The sequence below is a fragment of the Pipra filicauda genome, unplaced genomic scaffold (assembly GCF_003945595.2).
Source record: "Pipra filicauda isolate LSUMZ 115617 unplaced genomic scaffold, ASM394559v2 scaffold164_size1636381_pilon, whole genome shotgun sequence".
Lineage (NCBI taxonomy): Eukaryota > Metazoa > Chordata > Aves > Passeriformes > Pipridae > Pipra > Pipra filicauda.
The window spans coordinates 531,755-557,293 of record NW_024104151.1 but is presented as its reverse complement, the minus strand read 5'-3'; the positions used below and the strand labels follow the sequence as shown (position 1 = coordinate 557,293).

At 37.8% G+C, this 25,539-nt stretch overlaps 1 protein-coding gene across 2 annotated transcripts in view; it reads right to left on the bottom strand.

Annotated features, from left to right (window-relative positions):
- Positions 1-555: 555 nt before the first annotated feature.
- The window catches only part of ZNHIT6 (zinc finger HIT-type containing 6), a 32,344-nt gene continuing 7,360 nt past the window's right edge, over positions 556-25,539 (bottom strand). Inside the window, exons 6-10 of one of the 2 annotated variants that reach the window (XM_027719942.2) lie at positions 21,148-21,216; positions 20,273-20,353; positions 19,689-19,769; positions 5,497-5,621; positions 556-1,296 (exon numbers count right to left, since the gene is read on the bottom strand). In XM_027719942.2, coding sequence (XP_027575743.1) covers positions 1,211-1,296; positions 5,497-5,621; positions 19,689-19,769; positions 20,273-20,353; positions 21,148-21,216 — 442 coding nt within the window. In that variant the 3' untranslated portion in view covers positions 556-1,210. Of the gene's footprint in view, positions 1,297-5,496; positions 5,622-18,822; positions 19,109-19,688; positions 19,770-20,272; positions 20,354-21,147; positions 21,217-25,539 lie in introns of those variants that run through there. The other variant, XM_039379316.1, reaches the window with a different exon arrangement.

The window sequence follows — 25,539 nt, the reverse complement described above, 5'->3', positions numbered from 1 at the left end:
TATTTCTACCTACTATGTCAGCACTGGCAGGAAGAACGCTTACAACTGAAATATCATCTTCGTGGCAATTGAACGTGCACCCAGGACACCAACTTTTGTCACAGATGGTGCCAGTCTCAAGCAGGAGACAGAGACTGGGGTAATAATACAGGCAGCAACAACCTCATAGAGCTGTTCAGAGAGGGATCGTATCCTGAAGACTTTACAAACACTGACCTGGCTAGACCCTTGCACACTAACTCCAACACTGATGCTGAGACATGAGATTGCCCTGGTGCAAGTGGGTACGGGGGCTCACTTGTCCTGCATCAGTTGCAACAGACCCCACAGGCAGGGGGGACTTGGATGCAGGGATACGTGGTCTGTGATCTAGAAATCTTCCCAGAAGTTAACCACAAACTTCTATTGTCAGCAGATGATAAAGTACAGGATTTTTTTTTTTCCTTTACAATTTATTTGTTTTAAAGTAGATAAATGGAGTTGATATGCCAGTAAGTATTTACAATACCTAACTTCAGTAGGTATACTAGGAACATGAGATGCAGAACACAAACATTCTTTAGAAGTGCAGTATATTTGCATCAGTGCCACTCTATGCATCCAATTCTGTTGATTTTAAACCCCACGCTAACGTAGAAGATCCAGGTAGAAGATTAAACATACAGCAACAAGCCACCCTGAAAACACCTGTCCATTAACATATTAAACAACAATGCAACCAAGTAAGACAAAAAAAGTATTGCACCAAAGCACACAAAATGTCACCATAAAAGACTAAAGTCAAAAGTAACAAAAGACCCTTTTCAGGGTCTATGTCTAATGAAACATTGATTTCATTAGAATTAATTTCATTTTTCTTCAGTAAGTTCAAGCATTAAGACCCAAATCCACATAAAATACAAATATGTGGTCAGATATTTAAACCTGGAAGTTAGACACTGAGCTTGATAGAGGAAAATGAAAAAAATGAAAAACAATGGTGCAATTGAAGGCTGCAATTAAATAAGAATATATTTTTTTTTCTGGAACCAGCAATTCCCCATCTCTTTATTTACATCCCTAAATATGCATTACTAAATCCAAAAATAGGCAGGCACTTTAGCGAAGAAAGTTAAACCAAACCTCTAGGAATTCAGTTGTATAAAAAATCATTTAATTAAATAATTAAAAACCCAAAAAGCTCATTCCACCCTCTCCTCTCAAAGCACCGTCATGAACTGTCCCGAATTTCCCCTTCCTCCACAGATGAAATAGATGAACTTTCACTGTCCGAGTTCTCTACAGGTTCACTGCCATCTGAGGATATAGAACACAAAAACCAAACAAGCAATTAGTTTCAGTAATGTTGTTGGTTCATCAACCAGAAGCAGTTTCCTATTTTCTTTTCCTTTCAATCACACTTTTCTTGAGGACAGCTATTTCATAAGACATAACCAGTCTCACAACATGAGATAAAGCCCTGGGTACGATCTTGTTGTTGAAGGAGAAAGCAGGCAATGTCGAGAATTTATTTTAGTTTTTAAATCTTGGTCTTTCGGTCAAGTAGAAAAGCACAAAACTCTTCCTCCACTGAGAATTGTAAGTCCTTCGCTTGGTTTGCTTTAAATGTCGTTTTCGAGTTGCTACATACACGTATCGCAACTGTAACACATTATAAGTCATTTACGCTTTTACTAGCATTTCAGTTAGGATGGGGAACTACTGAGAAATTCAAAACAGAAAATTAAAATGATGTACCTATGTGCTTCTTCCACATGTTCCAGCATCCCAAAGATGGTGATAAACTATGTGAATCCATAGCTAAGGCTGATGAGGTTCAAGCTGCACAACAACTTGTGCTTTAGGGCATGGCTATTGTGCTCTGCTGAGATCATATAGCGAAGCACTCATTTCCAAAACTGGTCTTCAGCCTCACACCCCATGAATCCTTCTTTAACAAGCACTGACCCTCGTCACCTTGTAGTGAGGTCACCAAATGCCACTGGTTGGTGACACTCAAGCAGCACAAAAATAAACTACAGCAAAGCAGGCCCATGATTCACACTCTGCTCTCTGCTCTCATTGTTATTTTCAGTATTTGATCTGCCTATGAATTTAAAGACCTGTTTGAGCATTTAGTGTCAGATGCTTCATTATGAGAAAGGGAGCTGATGAAGTATAGTTACTGTCTTGTCAAGATAAGTTCTACAGCTGGCAAACATGGATAATACATAGGACACAGTGTGCACCTGTACAGTTTCCAAGGAATTTGTTCAAGAAAATAGAGGCATTTCACCCAGAAACATCAGAGGTCACATTTTGTCTACATTAAATCTAGTGTATAATCAATTAACATTTATATGCCAGATATGTACTGAGTAATGCAAAAAGTAAGGATTGTTTTTGCCCCTAAGTCCTGTGAAAACTTCTATAATCCCCTACTATCTTCAGCCATGACTGACCTTGTATGCTGAAATCAGAGCACCTGTAGGTTTTGCTATTAAGCAAGTCAAGCATCAAAACATCACATAAAAGAATGTGGCAATCTTCTGACTCACAGCAAAGCTCAACAGACAAATTTTAGCTTTATTTTTGTCTGTTACAATAAGTTTTATTTAACAGGAATTATAGATTGTCTTCACTCAAAAAGAACATATTTGTATGGTGCTGATAGCATTGCCTATAAATTAAGATTGCCCATTCCCACCATAAAACTGTCTGCAGTTTACTTATAATTAAAAATTTAAACTCCGGATTTTTCAGTGGCAGTTTCTGTTCTCAATCCTCATTTTCCTTATTTACTTGAAAGTTTCAGCCAAAATACATCAGCCATTTCTGAAAAAAAAGGAGAGGAAAAAGTCTTCATGCTCATTAAATTTTAGCAGCTTCTCTTTGAAGGTGTCCAGCTCTAGCTCTCCCCCAGTCTTTGGGGGTTACTACTTGAATCACAGGTAGAATGGTGATCTTTCCCCAACGTGTGCCTGTTGCTGTGGCTACAAAAACTTGCCTCTGTTCTTCCCGAGGAAGGGGGTAGATCTGAGACTGCTCAGTAAAGAAACAATATTTTAGCAATTAAAATTCCCACAAGACTTTGTTCCTTGTTCCAGCCTGGGTCCCTTGCCAGCAGAGTCAGAAGGGTTATGGTAGCTGAGCCCTCGTACTGCAGCAGACACCCTGCCAGACATCCACTCATCAATGTGGCAGCTGTTTGCCTGGAATGCAAAGGGAGGTCAGCCGGACAGGCGCTCTGAGCGAGACAAGTGTCCCTCCAGGGGCACAAGTAAGGCAGAAAGGAAAGGCAGTATTGGTAGAAATAGGATAAGCAAGAGCAGGATGGATGGCATAGGAGGAGCATGCAACTGATACAAAAAGCCATACATGGCAAAGAAACTGGACTGCAGGAAGCACAGAAGATGCTGTAGCAGAAAGGTCACTTCTTGGGAGATGGGAAGGGGCTAGAATACCTCTCTGATTACAACAGATTTCTCCCCGGACAGTCTGGAGATGAACTCAAGATTTGCACTCTTAGCAATTATCTGTGAATGCAACTGCTAAAGCAAAATGAAAACTGGTTTTTTTCCTCCTATATTCTGTAAACATGACACAGAACAGAAGAGTACACTGATTGTGACACACTTCAACAAAAGTGGTATTTTGTCTTCAGACAGAATAATAGCAACAAAAAAGCCCTCCTAGTTTTATATTCATGTTCTGAACACAGTTTTTCTGAAAGAATCTGAAGTTAGTGTCACAGGCTTCCACTCTTAACAGAAAAAATTCCAAGAGCACAGGATCCAAAACAAACTCAAGGCTGAGTTTGTCATCCTAACTGAGAAGATGACAAAAATAAGTTATGATAAAAGTTGCAAAAATCATGATATTTTTGCCATAATTTTTGCTGTGTTATACCCAAGACACCTCAATAGGGAGCTATTAAATTCTTTTTTATGGAATATATAGAAACAGTTAAAACAACAATGAAAAACAAAAGAAAACTAATAGTTCTCAAAACCGGAAATAGCTGTCAGTGTTCCTAGAATACCAGCTTCAGGGATGACTGCTAACCCAATGATCCCTGCAGCAGAGGAAGCTTACTGTCCTTAAGATACACACTTGCCCTGCCCTGTGACAGAGCTTTCCCCAGCTATTACTGTCTCTCTCTTCCCCTTCTCTGCCTTTTACAGAATCAGCTAGGTGCTGCTGCAGCATGACCTCAAAATATAGTTGTTCAATCAACACTTTACTTGAATCTATACCCTTAAAAGGACAACCTCCCTATTAGCTCAGGAGACGATGACAACAACCCCATTCAGATTAAGTATATGAGTCAATCAATTGTAATTCCCTCCTGATCTCAAAATCATAAGGGTAGGGCTGACTAATGAAAAGCAAGGGATCTATATCAAGAAACAATGGATAAACACAAAAATACCTAGTTTCATGTACTCCAGTGTTTGTTTTTTGCACTCCCAGGGTGAGTATCAGTAGACCCAGTCATGTAGACAACACTCCTACCTTATCCCCTGGCACACCGTCTCACTCTCAGAAGCCCTTGCAGTGCACAGCCCAATGAATTTTTACACGCCATATCTTTGAGAGCAGGTTGCCCTCACTTAGTGGATCACTCAGTGTAATCTAGCCAGAACAGCCAAGATCCATGGAAGCTCAGTATCACTGGTACAATATTCTCAGTCACATATTTATTCAGTTAAATCATATAGATACAGAGCCATGATTGAGCTGCCACAGGGAAACAGTAATTGCAAATATATCTCAAAGCTTTTCCTCAAAAATTTGTAAAAATTACAGGCTGGCTCACCACTGAAAAGTATGGAATTTGACAGCTAAGGTGACCAGGTGGGGGACTAGGAGACAAGAGAACTGATTCCCTATTTCAGCAGCTGCAGAAAGAAAAGCCTTTATACTGGGGAGAACAACGGAAATTCACTTAAAAATTAAAATACCAATTCTTGCTAGACCTGGAATCTCTTTCAAGTTAACTCCAAGATGAAAGTTTTCCCTCAAGTAAATTTCAAAAGATAACACTGTGCTTTTAACCCACCCCAAAACCTACTTTTCCATTATGATTCCTAATAAATATCCCACAATTCAGAATTATTTGTCCAAAGTTAGGAGCTATGCTAGGATGCAAGATTACCAGGCTTACTTGAAACTCATCTTCCCCAGACAGCCTGACTTTGCTACATAAAAAAATTAGCACAAGTCTGAAGAGTTGTTTTACTTTAAAGGCTATAAATATTTTTTTAGAAAAAGAATAAAGTACCAGTAAAAAAAGTTAGAAAAACACATACAACACAGCTAATGGATGTAGGTCATCAGTCAGTATTTTTAAGACAAAGTATTCATAATAGCTTTTTTATAGCAATTGTTTTGATTCAGAGTGAAATACAAAACATACTGCCCATTCCTGACATTATTAATAGGTATATCCTTAATTACTGTTTCTGTAAGTAAAATATCTAAGTATAGCATAACAGGAAATATATATATGCTCACCTTTGCCAAGAACCACCATGTCATTCTTCAGTGTTTTCAAGACCACAAATAATGTTGGATACTCAATTATTACTTTGCCTTTCAAATTGTCTAAGAGGCTTCTACTGGCATCCAGTTCATTGTACCTTAAAAATAACAGGAAGTTTATTTTGGATTTTAATACTAGCAAGGACATAACATACATTTTCTGGGAAAAGAAAATATCAAAAAGCTCTCTGAGCACAATTATTTCCTCAGACTGTAATATTTTCTCCCAACACTCTAACTGGAAAACTGGATGTGAGATTTTAGGGAAAGGAAGGGTATTTCAAAGGCCTCTGAAGGTGGGACCCTGTTGCTTTCACTTCCTATAAGAGCAGCATCCAAAGGATGCTCTTATATTATCACACTGCAATCCGAGTTATGCAATTCTTTCTGCAATCAGCATTATTAAATTACCACTAAGCTATTTTATCAGCTAAAGGCAAATTAAGTCCAAAACCAAATATACTGCAGGCAGTACGTGTAGTATTGCCCATGGCTGCTGTACCTCCTCTGATCATTAAAATACTATGCAGTTGTATTTTCTTTTGCCAAAACCAACACTGGATGGTGAAGGATTCATACACTTAATGATTTACAGTAATGTGTGATTAAGAGCAGTACATCAGGAGTCAGCACACAACTAGAATACTGAGGGTAAAACAGGATTTGAGTTCTTGGGATTTAAGGGAGACTTAGTTTGAGCAAAAATTCTCTCATATTCAACTTCAAATCATCATGAAAATATTTGGTTTCATGTTTCACTCAAGCCAAAGTAATTATGACCTCTTCTTACTGAAACCCTTTAAAAGGGATAACAGTATATTTCTTATTGAATGAATGCATTCATAACTTGTGTATTAACATACATGAAAAGAAACATATTTACTGCTTTATTTACAGTACCTTAAATGCAAAGTATGGCAATACCTTTCCTTTGGCAAGGACCTCAACACGTTCTTTTATGGTTAAGCAAACATTTACCACCAAGAGGCTAAAGTAATTCACATGCCACAATACACTTTCCATTATCTCATATTTTAGACAAAACATCTTTAGCGTCCAGCTTGGCATAAGATAAAACATTTGTACTTAAAACTATTTTATGATAGTAAATTACTGAAGTGTTAGATCACTGAGTCAGAGCTTTATCTTTATTGTTTTTAAACTAAATTTTATTGGTTGACAGTGACAGAGAAAACATTTAAATTCTTAGTGCATAATGTGGGCTGTCAACTTCAGGAAGAATATAACAAAGGAGCTTAATGCTTCTCTTATTTAAACTTGGCTGTTGCTGTCTGTGCTATCCAAGACTTCAGTCTACCACATTCCCTACTTCATACACAAGTGCAAGTTGAGGTTTTCTGCTAATCCACCTGCCGGCCGCTTCCTGGACTGTGCTTAAGAGATCTCAAAACAAAACTAGTATTTGTCACATCAATTCCAAAGTCTAATTAAGGACAGCTCCTGAGCAAGACTGATTTTTCAGGTTATCTCTGAACATCTTGTCATGATAAAAATCTTCCCGATTTTATCCCAGGACTAGAACAAGGTCATACATCAGAGGGTGAACAACAGAGACTTATGGGTAAAAGAAGACTGCCCTGTAAGGTTCTCTTTTCAATTTTTACTTATGAAAAGGCTATACCGGTTTGGAGAAAAATGAAATGGCATTTTTACAAGTCTTATAACTTCCTGTAATGATTATTCACCAGGATGAGCTGAGGATGTAGGATAACACTGGAATGGTAGGTCCTTTCCTGTATGTGCAGCAAATTGGTCTCACCACAGGCAGAGCTGCAACGAGCAGCAGAATCCACAATGAGCTGCAATGTTATTCAGGCCCTTCCTTCACAGTATATTTCAAGTGACAATCCAGTAAAATTAATAACCAGCATAAGTTTATCCTTTCACTTGGACTCTTCCATGCTCCAGGACCAGCTGCAGGAACCAACTTAACTGAAGCTGTCATCCTAAACAAGCTCCTTCAGCTCTTCATGCCAGGATGGATTTGGGATAAGCCTGGCTCCAAACGAACAGACCACGCCAACACAACCATGGCCTTAATACCCAATTTCACATCTTTCTTTTAAACCCTCCCCCTGCTTTCTCTTTTCTCCCACTGCCCAGTTCATGCAAATTGTCTGCACTATGGCTTCCCGATCCCTGTACTCAGTGGATCAGAGAAGTGCACCTTCTCTCTCAATCTTCTTTCCTCCCTGGTATTTACTTTCCACATATTTTCTCTCTCCCTTCCATACCTTCCCTCAGCCTTCCTGAACAACACCCACCATCTAATGATACACTTTCCTGATTATTTTCTTGCCCCAAGCAAGGCTTTATGCCCATGTCGCGAAGCAATAAAGAGGCCTGGATTTTTTTTTAATAAGAAACGACTCCCTTTATAGGGACCACAAAGAGATGATCTTAGCAGACAACAGCTTTTGATTTTAGCTGGAATGAAATAGTAATAACTTCTTTTTGAAGGACAAAAATTAAATAGAAATTGCCTGCCAGTAGGCAGTTTAAAAGCCTACAAAAATTGTGATAATTGAGAAAATTTAGCAAGATTCAGCAATCCTACATCAGTTCCCATATAAACTGTTTTATTTGCTCTATGAACAGCTTTGTTACCTTTCAGAAAATACTAAAATTAATGTGGGTCTGCACTTCTGATAGCATCTGTGAGTTTCTGCAAAGGCTAGCTTCACTATCTATAGTTATTCCACCACCTTCCAGGAATTCAACAATTTAGTCTCATAATCTGTCTCCCACAGGCAGGAATGCCGCATTAGGTCACTACATCACAACAAGTTCCCCTCAAATGGTGCCTGTGGCTATCACTGCAGTGGCGTAACTTGTCTCCTTCAATTCAGACAGCAGGAAATTCCCTGCTGATCAGGTTTTCCTGAATGTCATCTACAGGAACTTTTATTTTAATAATAATAAAGAAAAATCTGCAATTTGGAATTAAAGATGAATTGCAACCATGTTATTTCTTTAGTTTAGTCTTCTAGACACTGAAAAGAGAACAAACAAGTTTTAGCTATCTAAGTAACTGTAAATATTACTAAAATGCATGTTTGTATAATGACGTTCATGATTTTCCTGTGAAAGAGATCAACTAAACCCCTTGCACATATTTTAAACAAAGATGATTTTTCTTCCTAGAACTGAGTGGAAACATCGAGGTATTTACTTGGCATAACTCAGATACAATAAATCATGCTATCTATTTTGAGCCTAGTCTTAAAAATCCACAACCAAACTTATGCTAACTTATGGGAAGAACGAAGGATTTTTTTTTTCCCCAGACCAAAGAGAGTAGCATTTCTTAGGTATCGGCATTCGCTTAGAAGAGGGCAAAGAGTGGGTACGGCATTTAAAGTCTCTCCCAAGCATTCATTCTGAAGTGCTGCAGTACAGCAAAGATAATAACTAACAGATGGACTTTCATTCCTAAGTGGTGAATAACCTCTTCGTGTGGTTATGATTTGGTGAACATGGAAGTAGGGAAATGCGCTCGAATTAGGTATGAAATGAAGGTTGTATGGTAGAAAATAAAGTTGTATGGCAGAAAATAAATGCAATATATTGACACAATGTACTTCGCCTTGTCACTAGGATTCTGACATTCTAAAAAGCCTAAGATTGTAAATTTTATTAGTCCATATACATGAAAAAATTAGAAAATTCAATGAACAAACCATCAGAGATCTTAGAAACAAACAAACAAACAAAAGACTTGCTGTAATACTTCCTTTATAACTAACTCTTATCAACAGCAAAACAGTATGAAAGAGTACTCTGTCTGAAAACTCTTTTAAAGAAGGAGGATGGGAACCTAATTCGAGCTGATATTTTAACACGAAAAAAATTATACTACAGTTTACACAAATATATAAAACCTGCTAGCTCCTCCTTCCACTCTTGGTTATGTCTCTTCTCCTGGTCTAGGGGCTCCATAATTTGCCTCAACAAATGTTCACTAACTTCTCCTCCATACTATTGATACTTGCATAACTCAACCAATACTGATAAAGACCAGATGCCCGGCCAATCCCTTTTCAAGTCAAATCCCCATCTTAAGTAACACTTCCATCAAAAATGTGCTTTTTCTGGAAACAAAAAAGGAAAATTAGAGCAAGAAACCTTCTCTTAGAAACCATTGGGACCACAAGTCCTGCTAAGAACCAACTAAAAAAGTACAGGAAGAAAAGTTGCCAGCATATCAGGAAAGCATCTTGGATATTATGACCATCTTCTAACTACACCTACATACACAGAATACATAAAGGTACATCTAAATAACGAGAAAATCATGAAGCTGTTCCTTTTTCTTGCCATATTTTGGCCACAGGTCATCCTCAAACAAAGACCATCTTAAGACCAGGTGTAACAATCCAGTGTCTCCTCTCATTTATGGGCTGTAAGAGGCTCTGCTACTAGGGAAATCCAAGAACTGCTAAAAACTCAAGTGCAAAAATGGGGAAAAGAAAAACTGAACTCACAAACCCCCTCTTATTACTAACATATTTCAGGGAGTTAAAACATCCTGGAAGAAAAAAATAATACCCAGGTGAAGACAGCAGGAACACCAATTGTCACCTGAATTATTTGACACAATAGTAGATGTCCAGAAAGATTTAATGGTTTGTTCACTTTTACCCTAGAAAATAGTAAGCAGAAAGAAGAGATAAGCAAAATAACACTACAAGTACATCACGATAGAAGCACAAAGGCTGTCCTTGTTTAAACCTCTTGAGAATGAGGCAATTGCACAAAGAAAAAAAGCAGAGTAAAAGCTGTTTAATGACAATAATGGAAAAATGTATCAATTGATGGCAGAACCCATAAAGGAGATAAGGCAACTGGTGCAACAATTTAGTGGACTGAGCTTTAAGAGTGATGTGGTAAAAGGATTCAGGACGCACAATAATGATTTAAAGATTAATTGAAGTACAGAACATTCTGCATCTTTTAGTTATAAAAGAAAGTACAACAAAACAAAAGGAAAATGTGAAACCAGCAAATGTCAGTTTCTTGCATTTGGCAGAATTTGGTTCAAAGAATACAGAAATAAAGTGATACTGAATTTCAAGAATGCAAATACTTTCCTCATCTCTTATGACATAATGAAAAGAAGGAACAAAAATCCAGCAGCAAGTAAAGATACTATAATTCAACTGCATCACGGCAATAGTTCCTTCCACACAAGGGAATTTACTTGCTTTCTAAAGCCAGGCAGCTTTACAAACTGCTCAAAAGCTCAAGGTTTACAACTCTTTAAATGTTATAGAGCTGAGATACTGAAAAAAGGTACATCACTATCTTGTAAGGCTACTGTATGACTTAGATAAAGCACCAAAACAACCTGAGTTAATGATAGCCAGAAGGCCTAAAGCCAGTATGAAATTTTCACAAGGCGAAAGTTCTTATTAATAAGAGAGTGAGCTGACTACTGCAGATGAATGCCTGAAGTTTCAGAAACTGAAAAGGTATCAGTGGCATATTTAGTACAAGTAAAAGCTGTGCACGGTTCCCCAAAAATGCAGGGAAGTCAAAATATGAAACTTGTACCATTAATACAATACTGGCATGATCACAGGGAAAAAGCCAATGCTGTAAGTCTAGTTTAATTACAGCACTCTGTTACAGAGCCTCATGGAACATACCTGTAAATAATTTTAAGATGTACAGATCACACCAGGGGATATCAAAGGATGCAATACATAAAGCTCAGAAAACTAATAGGTTAAATCTCATTTGACAAATTAATGAAAGCAAGCAGTGTACTGGTAAAATAAAGAGAAATATAAAACTGATGAGAAATCAGTCATTGTAAATTGGCAATACTTTTGCTATTATGCTTGGGTTAATTTAATGAACTACCACTTCAGGAAGAATTGATATCTCTCTTATTTTGAATCCCTAGATAGCAAATATTAACTTCCAAATTTGGCTCATAGGGAGAGAGCCTGAATACCTTTAACACTCTGTACTGAGTGGTAGAAACATACACAAACTTATACTTATTTGCATGGGAATCACAGTGCCATAAATCTTCCATTAAGGTAATGGGTTACTAACGCTTTACAATGAAAAGGAAAAGCTATGAATTAAAGAAAACAAATTATTCTCTTGGCAAACAAGCAGGAAGGTCAAACATTGAAACAATAAGCCCTTGTTCATTTCCGTCAAGAAAGAGAAAAAACCAGAGGGATTCCCCTTTGGCAGCATCAGGAGGAAATAACAGGTTTTCTCCTTCCTGACAAGAACACAAAGAAGTTTTCCTCTACTTTGCCTCTGTGAAAACAGTGATGGTTGTGATGCCATGTTTCACAGTACTGCAGATTCCAAGTTCAGCCTATCGCTTCAAGCCCAGGACAGAGTTTGTATCTTTGCTTCTAGAAGCCTCTTACTTCAACCTCCCCATGTTCCTGGTCCCCAAAATTGAGAAACTCTGCAAACTTTATGATAGCATCTCATCACGTCTTTTTCTTCCAAGAAACCAGCAGAAAATCCTCCTTTTCCTTCAGAAAAATATTTTAACAGCACCCCACACAGTTGAATTAAACCCCTCAACACATCTCATGACACTTATGCTGGACTGGAATAGGACAAATAGTTTGAACATTACTTCTGCTTTACAGCTCATTTTTACCAGCTCCTTCCCTCAGCCAAGGGGCAACACATTATTCAACAGGGTTTTTCCAACTGCAATATTTTCTTGAATTTCATAGCCTGTTTTCTTGCCTTCAAGTCTGTTTTATATGCAGTATATGTACTGCATACTACACAGTACATGAATTTCCATGAAGGTTTTTTCCATACTATGCATATGTTACATAGTACATACATACAGGCCAGTTCTCCCCAGTAGAGATGGCAGGCTGGAGCAAACTGCAAGATTTGTTCTTGAAAAAGCCTTTCCTAGATGCATATTTCCTAGGAGAGAGGACAGAAAATCTGCCTGTGCATGTGCTGGGTAGGCCGCTCCCATGCTTCAAGCCCAGTTATGATGCAAAAAAAGAGGATACTGTGTAGTTTTGTGTTTTAGAATTTGAGGTCTGCCTACCTTTTTTGCAAGCATGAAGGGTCTGAAGGTCTGAGGGTCTGCTTGTGGTGCTTACAGAACACCACTACATGACCGGACAGGTCAAACCACTGGCTGAAGCCAACTGCGACACTTTTATTGTTATCTCATCCTCCATCTCTCTACGTATGTACTCCTCCTCTGCAAGCTGTCTGAATTTAACTTGCTGCAATACAGACAGCAGAATTTGGGAGCGGAGGCTATGACTTCAAATAAATCTTTCTGCAATAAATGTCTCAGTCAGCAACACTCTAGCAACTCTAATGCAATACCATTAATTATAAAACAGTTCATCCAAAAGAATTCAGCATGGGTTACAAAACACTGGATTGTTACTTTTAAAAAAACAGGCGTCAACTGGTTCATAAAGGAATCTCTTTCAAGAAAAAAATGAATGATTGCTCAAGATAGTAAGACAGACAAACTCTGGGTTTTATTTGAATAATCCCAAAAATCTTCTGAAAGGTCAAGTAATTATAGTCAGACATCTGACACATTTAGCTATGCATGCTACAGATTCAGACCATACACACACATTCAGCAATTACTAGTTTTCTGCTTTCCATCTATGTTGTGTAATACAGGATTCCAATGAAAAACGTAAGTAGCTAGGAAGGAAAAGTGAGTGTTTTTTACAGTAAAAGCTGTGTAACCTGGCATCTGTTGCTCTGCATCGCTTTTGTCAGCAGAGAGACTGATTTTCAGATAAAGAAGGAGCATGTGAAAAATGACACTGAAATGGCTGCAGTAACAAACTAGAAAGCTTGAAATAACCTGCAGGAAAACGTAACAAAGTATTCAGTAAGAAAAGTTGAAGTTTTAATAGGAAAACTCCACGACCCAAAATCTAGCACTCTGGGAAAAAAAAGCAGCAAGTATTAGTACACAGGAACGCTGTGTTTAAGAAACAGACTATAGACCAAATTCTATGTCCCCTTGAACAGACCAAATTCTATTTCCCCTTGAACAGACCAAAGTCACCAGTGCCTGACTACAGTTATGCAGTGAAGAATGACTATTGTGAGCTAGCTCCCTGCTTTTGTAAAGCTGGCAGAGCTCCTTTTGTGCCAGCTGCTGCAAGCTAGAGAGGAGTAATGAATTCTACTGTCAATCTTCTGGCGTAGGTTAAAGCCAGCTTGGGGTCTGTTCCAACTCATGCCAAGGCCAGCAGTTCAACCAGGGATTTGTATCCTTAATTCCAGTCTCATGTATATCACCTACTACACAAATGTGAAAAGAAATTGCTTCCAGGGTAAGACTAGAGAATCTTAAATACACCAGCCCACATTTTTCAACATTTGCAGAAAATGCAAAGGATGAAATTATGCTTGAAACATGCCAATTCTAGCACATTTGTTTTGCTAGATGAAGTACTATTTTTGAAACAAGGTTGTAATAAGATGGTAAGAAGAACTGATCCATGTACTGCACTAAGAGCAGTGACTTTTTAAAGAAACTGAGTTTTGTATGAAAAGCAGAAAGCAGACTATATGCTGTCTTGGTTTTACATGAAGCTACTCATAAATGCTAATGCAGAAGGAAGTGCCCTATAAGACAGTATGAAAAATTAAGGGAAACACTAACATATCAATATTTGAGGCTACCTTCAATGTATTTCAATATAACAGCTTTTTCTATAATCTTAAAATCACTGACAAAACAGGTAACTAATAGACATTTTTAAGGATAGGGACATAAAGATTCTAAATACTACATTAAAAAGGATTTAGTTCCATTACACTTCTACTACTTTCTGAATTCCAAGATGATTATCCAAAAGTCTGCTGGCTTATCTGCACATACTAAAGCAAAAAGCTTCACCTTTCTAAATCTATTACTGTGACTACTGAGACCTACTGATGTCCTCTAACCCTTAGTTATTTAAAAACAACAGACTGCAAAAGAAAATTCTCTTTGAGCACAGAAACTCAGTCATCCAAGGAAATAACTCTCATTTCTGCCAGCTGATCTTGAGACAGGGAAGTGCTCCAGAATTACTAACATCATCCAGCCTTCTGGGAAGCAACTGAATTGAATCAGTTAAAGCAAAGCAAGTCTTCACCACCATAAAGCAATGGCATTCAGTAGAGAAGAACCTCTGATACTTGTCTAGCAGATTTTCTACTCTGTGGTCCACCAGAAATAAGTGGCAAACGCGCCAGTGTTCTCATGTGCACCAGCCAGTGTCACCACAGAGAGTAAGAAGCACCTTGACGCTGGAACTGGCACAAAAATTCCTTTGATTTTTTTTTTTTTGCTTTCTGAGTAATTGAAGGATGAGCTGCAGCAGTACTACTGACAGAGAAAACAATTCTACAACTGATTCTATATACATCCCTGTATGGTGAGGAAGTTTTACAACAGGAAAGTGACAGGATACAATCTGGTAACACTCTGTACTCCAGCTCCTTCAAGGATGTGGTCCACTGAAAGCAGTGGGCTTTGCAAAGCTCTTAAGGCCAACCAGACTATATTTTCCAGGCATCTAAATATCCTGTCAGTGTCTACTCCTATCTTCAAATCCCCAAAAAGTTCTCTACAACAACTTATTCTGAAAAAACATTCACACGCCATTTGGAATAGGCAAAAAAGAACATTACTATACAAAAGACTTAACATTGATCCTTAAGAAAGCATTATTTTTTAGTTCTATTAAACTAAATGCATGTGATTAAAGAGTAAAGTATCTAAACTAGATTTGTGCAAGATGTTACTGAACCCAGTAAAAGAGATACCAAAGTATCTACTGTAAATTAAGTTTGTTGCAGTTATTTCTCTTGTAGAAATAGGATCATTTTATATGATAAGGTTGAGTAAATAAATTTTTCATTAAGTATCTGTAGTTACAAAAAACCCCAACTTTTGACTATTAACTTACTATTGACAAATACCAAGGGTCTGTTGGATTTCGGAATTCTTTTTGGGAGGGGCTGGTGGCTGTTTCGGTTTGGGGTTTTTTTGTTACACAAAGCCTGATAAGGCTATCCTCAGGAAAATGAGAACGTGTATTTCCCAAACCAGACTGTATAATTTAGCCATTGCATCTTTCCTTTCCTTAGTGGAAAAAGCAATATTCTTACCATATGAAGTCACTTTGAAGGCATCCCAAATAAAGGTCTGAAGATAGTCAGGACACTAATCTATCCTGAAGAAAGAAAATACTACTTATAAAAGAATGCAGACTGTAAAAATCATCCAAGAGGCAGCAGTTAAACCTTTCTTGGAATAGTTACAGCTGAGGAGAGAATGGACACCAATCACCAACTAAACATTGCATAACAGGTGATAGAAGCAAGCAGTACCAAATGGAAAACTATTCTGACCCATTCAAATGCAGATTTTTTCCAAGGTTTTAAAGGAAGAAGATAATAGCATAACGCTCATTTTTTCAAATCCTCTTTCATAAGATTCCTCATAAAGTACATGTAGTTAATGAGAAGACTATCAAATGTAACTAACAGTTATAGAGCATTAGATAACAGGTAGGAAGGAGAGGACATGAGGAGAAATTATGCTTTCGGTTACGCCAGGTAACTGTGGAGTGCTACTAATTAATAATGAAAGCAATTCTTACAAGCTGGTTTTAGAGAAGACAGAAATAAGAGCTTATCACAACGTTTTCTAAGAGCCGTCCCCACTGATGATAAGACACGTAGCTTGAGGAAAGGAAGCACCGTCTTTGGCAGCTATCCATGATACCTGCACAACAGTGGTTTTCTGAAGTTCTGCAGAAAACTGTGAGAAAGCAGAAATCTGTACTATGTGGTTAATTAGAATTTTTGGAGAAAAAAGACCCAAAAAATTTAAAGCATTCTACAAAGGACCTTCAAACTAAAAGGGCCATTTGCTGTGAAACACAGAAAACAGCCAAAACTAAACCACAAACTCCTGTTTCATAAACAATGGCAGGAAATACTAAAATCCTTCTGTAGCATACTTATCTTAAAACTAAAAGACTAACATTTTGTAACCTATAATAATCCTGCTTAGATGCTCTCCAAAACACCACTGCTTTTCCTCAATAATATGCAATTGTAACTATGAAAAGTACTTTTTTGAAAAGGTTCTGCTAAGCCTAAAAACAACATTTGATTTAACAATGTATTTTTACAGCTTTTCTAGTATCTCGTGCTTGTGGAGCAGAACTTCTTCTGGTGGTCATAAAGTGGTGGATAACACAACATTCATGTAGACTTAGATGTATTAGTAGCCTACACCAATCCCACTCCTTCAGTCTGCCCACAAAACGATGGAAGAGCATTCTGACGTACAGGAACACACAGCCTAAAATCTTGCAGAGTGGCGAGACACAGGATGAGAAATTACTCTGAGCTGACAGTGGCACTCAAGGCTACACAAACTAACACATCCCCACTGTTAAAGAAACGTGGATGGAGAAAGGTGCGAGAGCTCTGTTAGCACTCAGCTTTTGTTCCATACTCAAGGCCACTAAGCAGCAAGCTGGTCATGGTTCAGTCACAAGTACTTCCACTGCAATTCCAAGCATAGATTTATAGAATAAGGACCATTACTGCCCCAATTAATTTAACCAGGGTTGGGGAACAAAAAGGAGAAGAAATCAAAACAAATTCTCCCTTACTTAACTGTAATGCAACTACAGTAAAAATTTGAATTCCCTCATAGAGCCTCTGTCACAACAACTACACTGGCACAACTGCACTGAGAGTGCCTGCTGGCACAGACACAGCTTATGTCGACAGATGATTTACTGCTGACACAGCAATCCCATAATTTCAAACAAACTTTGTTCTTTCCTTTCAGAGGAGGAATTTTCTTCCAATATGCTGTTTCCTTGACCTGTCTGCATTGCCCCAGCTGGGCCTACTCTGCCAACTTATACGAAGAGATTCACATAATTTCCAAGTGAGGAACTGCAGTTCTCAAGTCAAAACACTCTTCTATTGTAACTTTCTACAGTTCTTTTTATACTATAAACTTTGCATTCTCTGAGTGGGATAAATACTAACTACTCCAACTTTGTTATCAACCAACACAGCTGATTCTGGGAATACAGATAAGTCTCAAACTTAAGAATATTAAAGTTAATTTGACTTCATGAAGAATTCTCAATAATAAAGTATTATAGAGACTTCAGAAGAGGAAAATGATTAAGTAACAACAAAACTGATGAGCACAAGAAATAGTCAACTTTGATATTAAACTGTCTTTTTTTCCCAAGCCTTCTACAAAACTTACAATACTCCACTTCAAAAGATCAAAAGGTGAACTTTACCTGCTATTACAAAACCAACTTTTCTTCTTTCCTAAAAAAGGAAATGTGAAAGACTAATGCTTATATTGTCAAAGTCTCTTCAGCTCTTCACCTCACCCCACCAGCAAGTAGACTGGGGGGCACAAGAGGCTGGGAGAAGACACAGCAGGGACAGCTGATCCCAACTGGACAAAAGGGACATTCCATAACATATAAACACATAGTCAGTGTATAAACTAAAGGCAAAGCTGGACAAGGGCTGCTACTTGGGAACTGGCTGGAACTGGGCAGTGGGTGGTGAGCAACTGCATTGGGCATCACTTGTTTTGTATATTCTAATTATTTTATCATTATTATCATCCCTTACTTTTCTGTCCTATTAAACTGTCTTTATCTCAAAACAAGAATTTTACTTTTTTTTTTTTCCTGATTCTCTTCCCCATCCCACTGGGGATGTGGGGTGTTGAGTTGAGTGCCTGTGCAGTGTTTAGCTGCCTGCTGGGCTAAACCATGACATCCAGTCAGCAGGGACCTCCTCAGACTCTCAAGACCTTTAATACATGATCAAGAGAGGCCTTGCCGTAACATCCAATGGGTCTTTCAGTACTCCAGGACAAAATCCATCAGGCCCCAGGGACTTCTGAACATTCAGTTGAAACAGCTGGTACCTGACAATTTCAGTGTCCACAAATGAAAACTCATTATTCCCACACCTGTAACCCTCAGACACAGGGTACTGAGCAGCCCAAGGCATTTCATGTTTTTTCCCTGTGTGTAAGAACCATGGTTCTGTATCCTCAAATTCACTTAAAACCAACAGGTTTCTAGCTGGCAACTCTGATGGTAAATGTTACAACCATATTTCAAATAATGATTGTAAAAAAAAAAAAAAAATCAATCAAAATCATTAACAGTTTGAACTTGAATTTCAAAGTACATTACACATTTTTAAATGTTATTGGGGAAAAATACAGCACAAACAGGAAGCTCAGTTACAACTAAAATTCTTTTAATATACCTTTATTCTGCCCTTAGAAATAACATATCATGTTTCAGGGAAGCATATTATTTACATTTGTTACATTTGAAGACAAGAATGTACTTTAAGATGCCTAACTAGGAATCACTGGTCAACCACAATAAACTATGATACTAAGCTGATACATATCCTTTCCAGTAACAATGACAACAGGGTGGAGTGTTCAAAATGGTATTTAAACCAGCAAAAATTATTTCCTTAAAGTTCAGGATTATTTTCTGTTCTGGAAACAAAGAAAACAATTCTGCACAAGTCTGAATTCTGGAGACAAAAGCCCACACCCAGAAATATGGTAACATGAAGAGTAATGAGCTGGTAACTTTGAGAAAAATGTATAATTTCAAATGCAGTGACTGGATTCTGATATACACAATTTTTGCTGCAGTGATTTAAAAAAACAACTCTCTTCAACTATCACTTCAACTCTCTTGGGGAGGTTAACATATCCACAGAGGAACTCCCAGAAGGGAATGGACGTCTACAGTTTTTTAGCACTTTAACACAAACCTATGTTCTGTTATACTGGTAAGGGCTGCTGCTGAAGCAGCTCAGGTACAGGCACACTTAATAATTGCACTGAAATTTCACTGTTCTTTTCAGTGTTCTTTTCAATGTTGACATAGTAAGAGACAAAGAAATAGCATTTTTGCTGAATAATTTTCAAGACAGCTAGTAATTACTCACTGAAGTTTAATCCATGAGATTATGTAATCTCCAATCATAATATTGAAAAGACTAAGAAATGTGTTATTTCTTTTTGTTATTTTTAATCAGTAAGCACACAAACTGAAGAACCATCTTACCTGACAGAGTTTCGGCTCCTGTTTTCTATTTTCATTAAAATTTGTACATCTGACTGAGGAGATGCTGTATAGATTTTTAATCTGAAAAGAAAAATGCAGTAAAGATGAAGAAACAGTGATATACAATGACTTTTCTTCTTATCATCCATAAGAGATGGATATATTTTGCTTGTCAACAGCCAGAAGAATGTATTTTTTTCATGAAGACAGTTTGCCACATACTAAGTATTTCCTATAAATGAGGGTTATAATTACTAGTATGTTTTTCTAATTACTCTAAAGAAAAGATTTACTGTCCCCTTGATTGAGGTTAATTATGGTTACATTTTTCAGAATTAGTTACTTTATTTGATCTTTATGCCAGGAGCCGATTTCTTAATCTTTTCCTGGTTTAAATTTGGTGGTTATACCCCAGGGTTTGTTGGTTGGTGAATGTTAGGGTGATTTTCATCACATGTATTGTTGACTGGGAACTCAGCTCTGCAAGACGAAAGTGCAGCTAATTTAAGGTATTTATTCAGAACCATTCCCTTCTTTTATTAGTGCATTAGATGAAATAGGCAGAAAAGTTATTCAATACACACCTTTGACAAACTACAGGATCTGACTCCACTGGATCAATGTACGGCTTAAGGATATCAGTGAGTGTTTTATCATCAGGCACCCTTTCACCAGAGATAAAAATCAAATATGTGAGACATGGTTCATCATGTACACAAAAATCTATTATGAGTCACTTGGAGGAACCTGTATATTTGCACGCTAGAGTGGCACAATTGAGTAGTTTATGGGAGGATCATAAATGTGTACCAGTACTGCATAGACATCGACAGCTTTGTCTCCATTTCAGCACTGGAATTTCACAGGCATATACAAGGAGTATACAGATGCATCTCTAGTTTCTAACCCTGCAATAGAAACATGCTGCCTCTACAGCTCTAGAAGCAGACAAGGGCATATTTCTCACCCCCCTTCAGGCTAGGAAAAAAGGAGAAAGATTTGTCAACAAAAGCTTATTTTTCAGCCTTTTCAAAATGTGCTCGTGGGCTTTCCTACAAAGCAAACAATGCAACCATTTCACCCTATATGAAGGTCAGCTCCAGAGTGCAGGCAAGGAGGGATGGCAAATCTTGCTGAACATCTGCTCCATGAGAATAGAGTATGTTAGGTGTATGGGTATTGCTATTATGAATACACAAGCTGCTGTTTATTTAGAGAAAAGGATTAACAACCAAACATTCTGACTGATTTGGAAAGCCTGCTAGCTTTCAAAGAGGAAAGGACTATACAACTTTTCAACATTTTTAAAAATTTAAATGCCCTTTTAATTAAGACTAAAATTAATTCCCGAGTTTACCTTACGTAACAGAACTAGATAAGAACTGATCAAAATGTTTTGCAATTCAACTTCAGCAGATTAATTTAAACTTTATAAAAATCTGTTTTTCAAGTTCTGTACCGTTTTAAAGTGTACTCAGCATGACAGTGAGGAAATACGAGCTTCAAATGCCAGTAGAACTTGTTCTCCCTAAAAAAAAAAAAGAAATGCATATTCTTAGTGTTAGTTGATAACTGCTACTTGTTTTTTCTATGATAAAGCTTGGTAGCCTGTAATATGGATGCACGAGAAAATACATAGTTAAGATTTTGAATGGCTTCAAAGAATAAAAGGGACATGCAGAGAAGCTGAAGCGCCCTTTGAAAGATGCAATGCTCCCAGATCCTGCTGAATTTCAAGTCCTGTTCCTTACAAATACATCAATTAATTGATCAACAGTATTTCACATTTTAAAAGGGAGTATATTCCACATGCCCTTTAATTTCATATCACAGAGGACAGATTGCCAAACCTGTGCAGCAAAAACAGCCACAAGTCCCAGCTGCGGCCAGGTCCTCAAAAAACATAAAACAGGGGACTCGACTTTTCCCAGCAGTGATGGCCTCAACAGAAAGTCTGTCATGGTCAAGGAAGGAAGTTGCATTCTGACATAACATGTACAAGAGAAGTTAGAAAGACTAAATATTTTACAGAATAAAAAGCTTTGTAAAGACAAAAAGCTCTGTAAAGCTCTTGTAAATCTTCCCTTTCCAGCTAGCATAATTAATACCTGAGAACAGAAGCTACTGAAGCATAGTTCCAGAGATCTTAAGAAAGGAAGTATTACCTAGAGGATACTTTGCTAGATCAGGAAATCTCTTCCTGCCTTTTTGCTCATCTGCAGAAATCAATATTGACCTAAGACAAAGCATTTTTCCTCTTATTGCTCCGAATTCTCCCATTCAGTACTGCGAATATAACAACACCTTTCTCAAAGAATCCTCTAAGAGAAAGCACAGTCTAAAAGGTTCATGGCCCTTTGCTCTGGATCGGAATTTTACATGACAAACAGCAAAGATTTAGAAATCAGAGGCCAAACATCTACGTGAAGCATAGGAACGTCTAATGGTAATTCTCTCTGCCTCTTTTTTAACTACTTTTTTCAACCCTATTTAAGACCAATGAATCATTGTATCCAGAATAATCACAGTCAATTATGCAAAGATTCTGGTACTACAATTAAAAGTAAACACAGCGTTGTTCCAACACGTTGTGTTATTTGTTTATCAGGCAGATGAAACATTAACCAGCAGGTTCTAGCTGGCTGCAGAGACAAGTGTACGTGCATCCAGTAGCAAAACAGTAGACTTAGCTGCTAAGTTTAATTAAGTATGATTGTTATGAAGTGCTCTTATCAAACAAATAATCAATCCCTTACCTAGTTATTCTTAGGAGAAAACTGAGCTTTACAGCTGAACTTATACTTCCTGGAGTATAAGTAAAGTCAGAAGGTTACCAAAAAAAGAGCAAGCAGGAACCCTAGCTCCAAGAAGCTAATAATTAAGACTACAAAGAACTAATGAAGGCCAAGGTCCCCAAAGCAACATGTGCGCCTCAGCAGAACTGTGCATCAGGCCCTGTGATTCTTCCCTTCTCTCTGCTCGTTTGTTGCAGCTGATAATGAGAATGTCTTCCTTAAATGAGGAGGTGAAACTAAGAGCCCATCAGATCTGAAAGAACTAAGGGGACTGTACAACCAGAGCTGAAGGATAACATAGAAAACATTCTTAATTACATAGCATGTATACCCAGAAGCTGGCACAGTATCTGGCCCCGTGAATTTTATGCCATTTTGCATGTTAGTATATTGCCTTCAACTACCAAACTGCAAAAGGTTCTGAAATAACTCAAAATTAGTGAGTGGAATTTTGGAAGTTTTTACAAGATAAGTGAAACAAGGTTTTGCAATTCTTATCTTGACAGCTAAAGGGAGCATCAACACTACCACACACGCAGAGCAAACTGGAATATCAATAGGGTTATGGAACCAGTTCAGCTCATTTGTGATTAACAAGCTTGTGATTCCTCTCAGACATGTTAATATCTGCCATTTAACATGGAATGGTATTATTTCAAAGCACTTTCCCAGGCAGACTTTAGGTAAAAGTTAGTAAGCTTTATACACAGAAACAGAGTCACCATCATTAGCTGTAGGAAACATTAATGATGGGCACATTTATTAAAATGCCTTTAAGGACTGTTAGATGAGGGTTTTGTTCTGTTAATTTAGTTATTAAAAGAATATATATTAGTGAGGCTTGCTAGCACTTTTTCATCTTCCACAATTTTTTCAAACAGGTCATATTTATCTACTCTTAAGTGACCCACCCTTACTGTGATATGGACTTTCTGTCAAATTTTTAAACCAAGACAGCCAAAGCAATGCGAGTACTGCAGATCTTCCTCTCCCAAGAGGAAACAGATAAATTGTGACACAGCTCACAGAAACATGTATGTGGCCAAGAGGGCTGTCTCTAACACAGGCACTTGAAAAAAGAAATGCTCCAGAAAAGTACTTCTAGCTATCTGCTACCTGTTGTTAGGTACACTCTTCATGTGTCAGTGAGAACGGTTGTCACAAAGCACATTCTCATTTCACATGCAAGACTGGTTCCCTGTGGGCTCACTGAGGCAGACTCAGTTCATCACTGCAGCTGTAAAATCAGCTTAAGAGGGTTCTTTTCAGATTTCCGCCCTCCCTCCCCATTCCAGGCACAATCTGGTCTATGGAACAGTTCACAGAAAGTGCTATGAATCAGGGAAGCTGAAGTGAAAAAATTCATTCCTTGTCAAACGTTTCACTTTGGAAAAACAAGAACGTTGATTTTTCTTTTCAGCAAGCTAACACAAACTGCAGTTAATGACTTCATCTCTCTCCAAATGGAAGTAAATGGCAAGCAGAAATAGAACATGGTAGAAGTAGGCAAGACAAAAAGAAGCTTAGAACTAGAACAGCCTCTTCACTGTACAGTGAAGTCTCTGCTGGGTGCCTGTTATTGAAGTGATCTCTGCCCAGTTATAGAACTCGATGTCAACTGTAGATGCTATCAAAGCTGCTTCACAACAAGTTCTGATTAAAGTTAGATATCCTGGCTCCAGATCTCACTGACCTAATCTTCCATTATGGCTCACTGGGGTAGTATTTCCTTCAAATACAACAGACATGCACTATGTTCATTTTCTAAATGAAAATGCGTAATTGAGTAAGTCATCTGCAGTTGAGTAACAGCTCACTCCATGAAGTCTTCCATGCTGCTCTGCTGCCACGGAACGCCACTCCACGGTTTTTTGGATACCAAGACACTGACTATAAAACTACCAAACACCAGAGATCTGGATGAGGCACAAGCACATCACTGATGTCAGTAAAAGCAGCATCACAGCCCATCCCTGCATTGCTTGGCTTCACATCCTATTCTGGCTACTTCAGAAGCATGGAAACTGATCAGAGGGAAAAAAAAGGAGCCAAGGACCTCTTTCCTTGCATGAGATGTAGCTGCAAAATATGTTCAGAAATGCACAGGCTGTGTCGCAACCACTGCTCTTCTAAAGCAAAGTAACTATCAACCTTTCAATTCTGCTAAAACTTCCAAAAACTCATTTTCTATACTCTACTGTAGTTTTCACAGAACTACATGTAAATGATTTTAAAATTTTTCACAGTAACAATGGAAATATTTTTATTTCTGATGTTACAAAGACAGCACCAGTATATCCAACACGGTTGTTACCTCCAGCTGGCTCTCAGAACAACTGCAAAAATCCTCATCACCTTTTACAGTTATTGCAGTATCTGGGAAGATGCTCAAAGTACTGCAGGTATAGGCAGAACAGCTGCTGGGCATTAAAGGACAGATCTACAAAGGATTTGGACATACCTGTTAAGTGTCTTGGCAGATTTTTAGAAGTTTTTAATGTTTACACAGTTCTTAAAACATTTATGAGATATAAAGCTTAACTTTCTTACTTAAGTTTCCTCTGAAAATTTCCTCCCAGTTTTGCCTAGAATGCAGTAGAAGATTTTATACATATATAACCTTTTTAAGTGTGTGTACATACGTATGCAAACTAAAACATACATTGACAACAATTTCAAATTCCTCACATCTTAAGATACCAACTGCAATTCTTGCTCTGCAGAACTACTTCACTGCCAGCTTGTCAACGATAGCGATTCACTGGTGATTTTGCTTCTATTTAGCAACTGATATTCTTAAAATATTTTAAAAACAGTATACAGGACATCTTGCCACATCAAACTGTGAATACGGTAGTACTTGCTGTCTGTGTCATTTTGAACTCATAAAAGAGATTAAAAGGACATGAAGAAGTTTAATGACGGACCAGTTATCCTTTCATCTGACAACACTCAGTACTCTCACATATTACACTGAAGTTTAATAGAAGTACTAGGTGTTCAGTATGCATACTTTTGGATAATATCGCCTTCCTCAACTTTCTTAAGCAATGAAG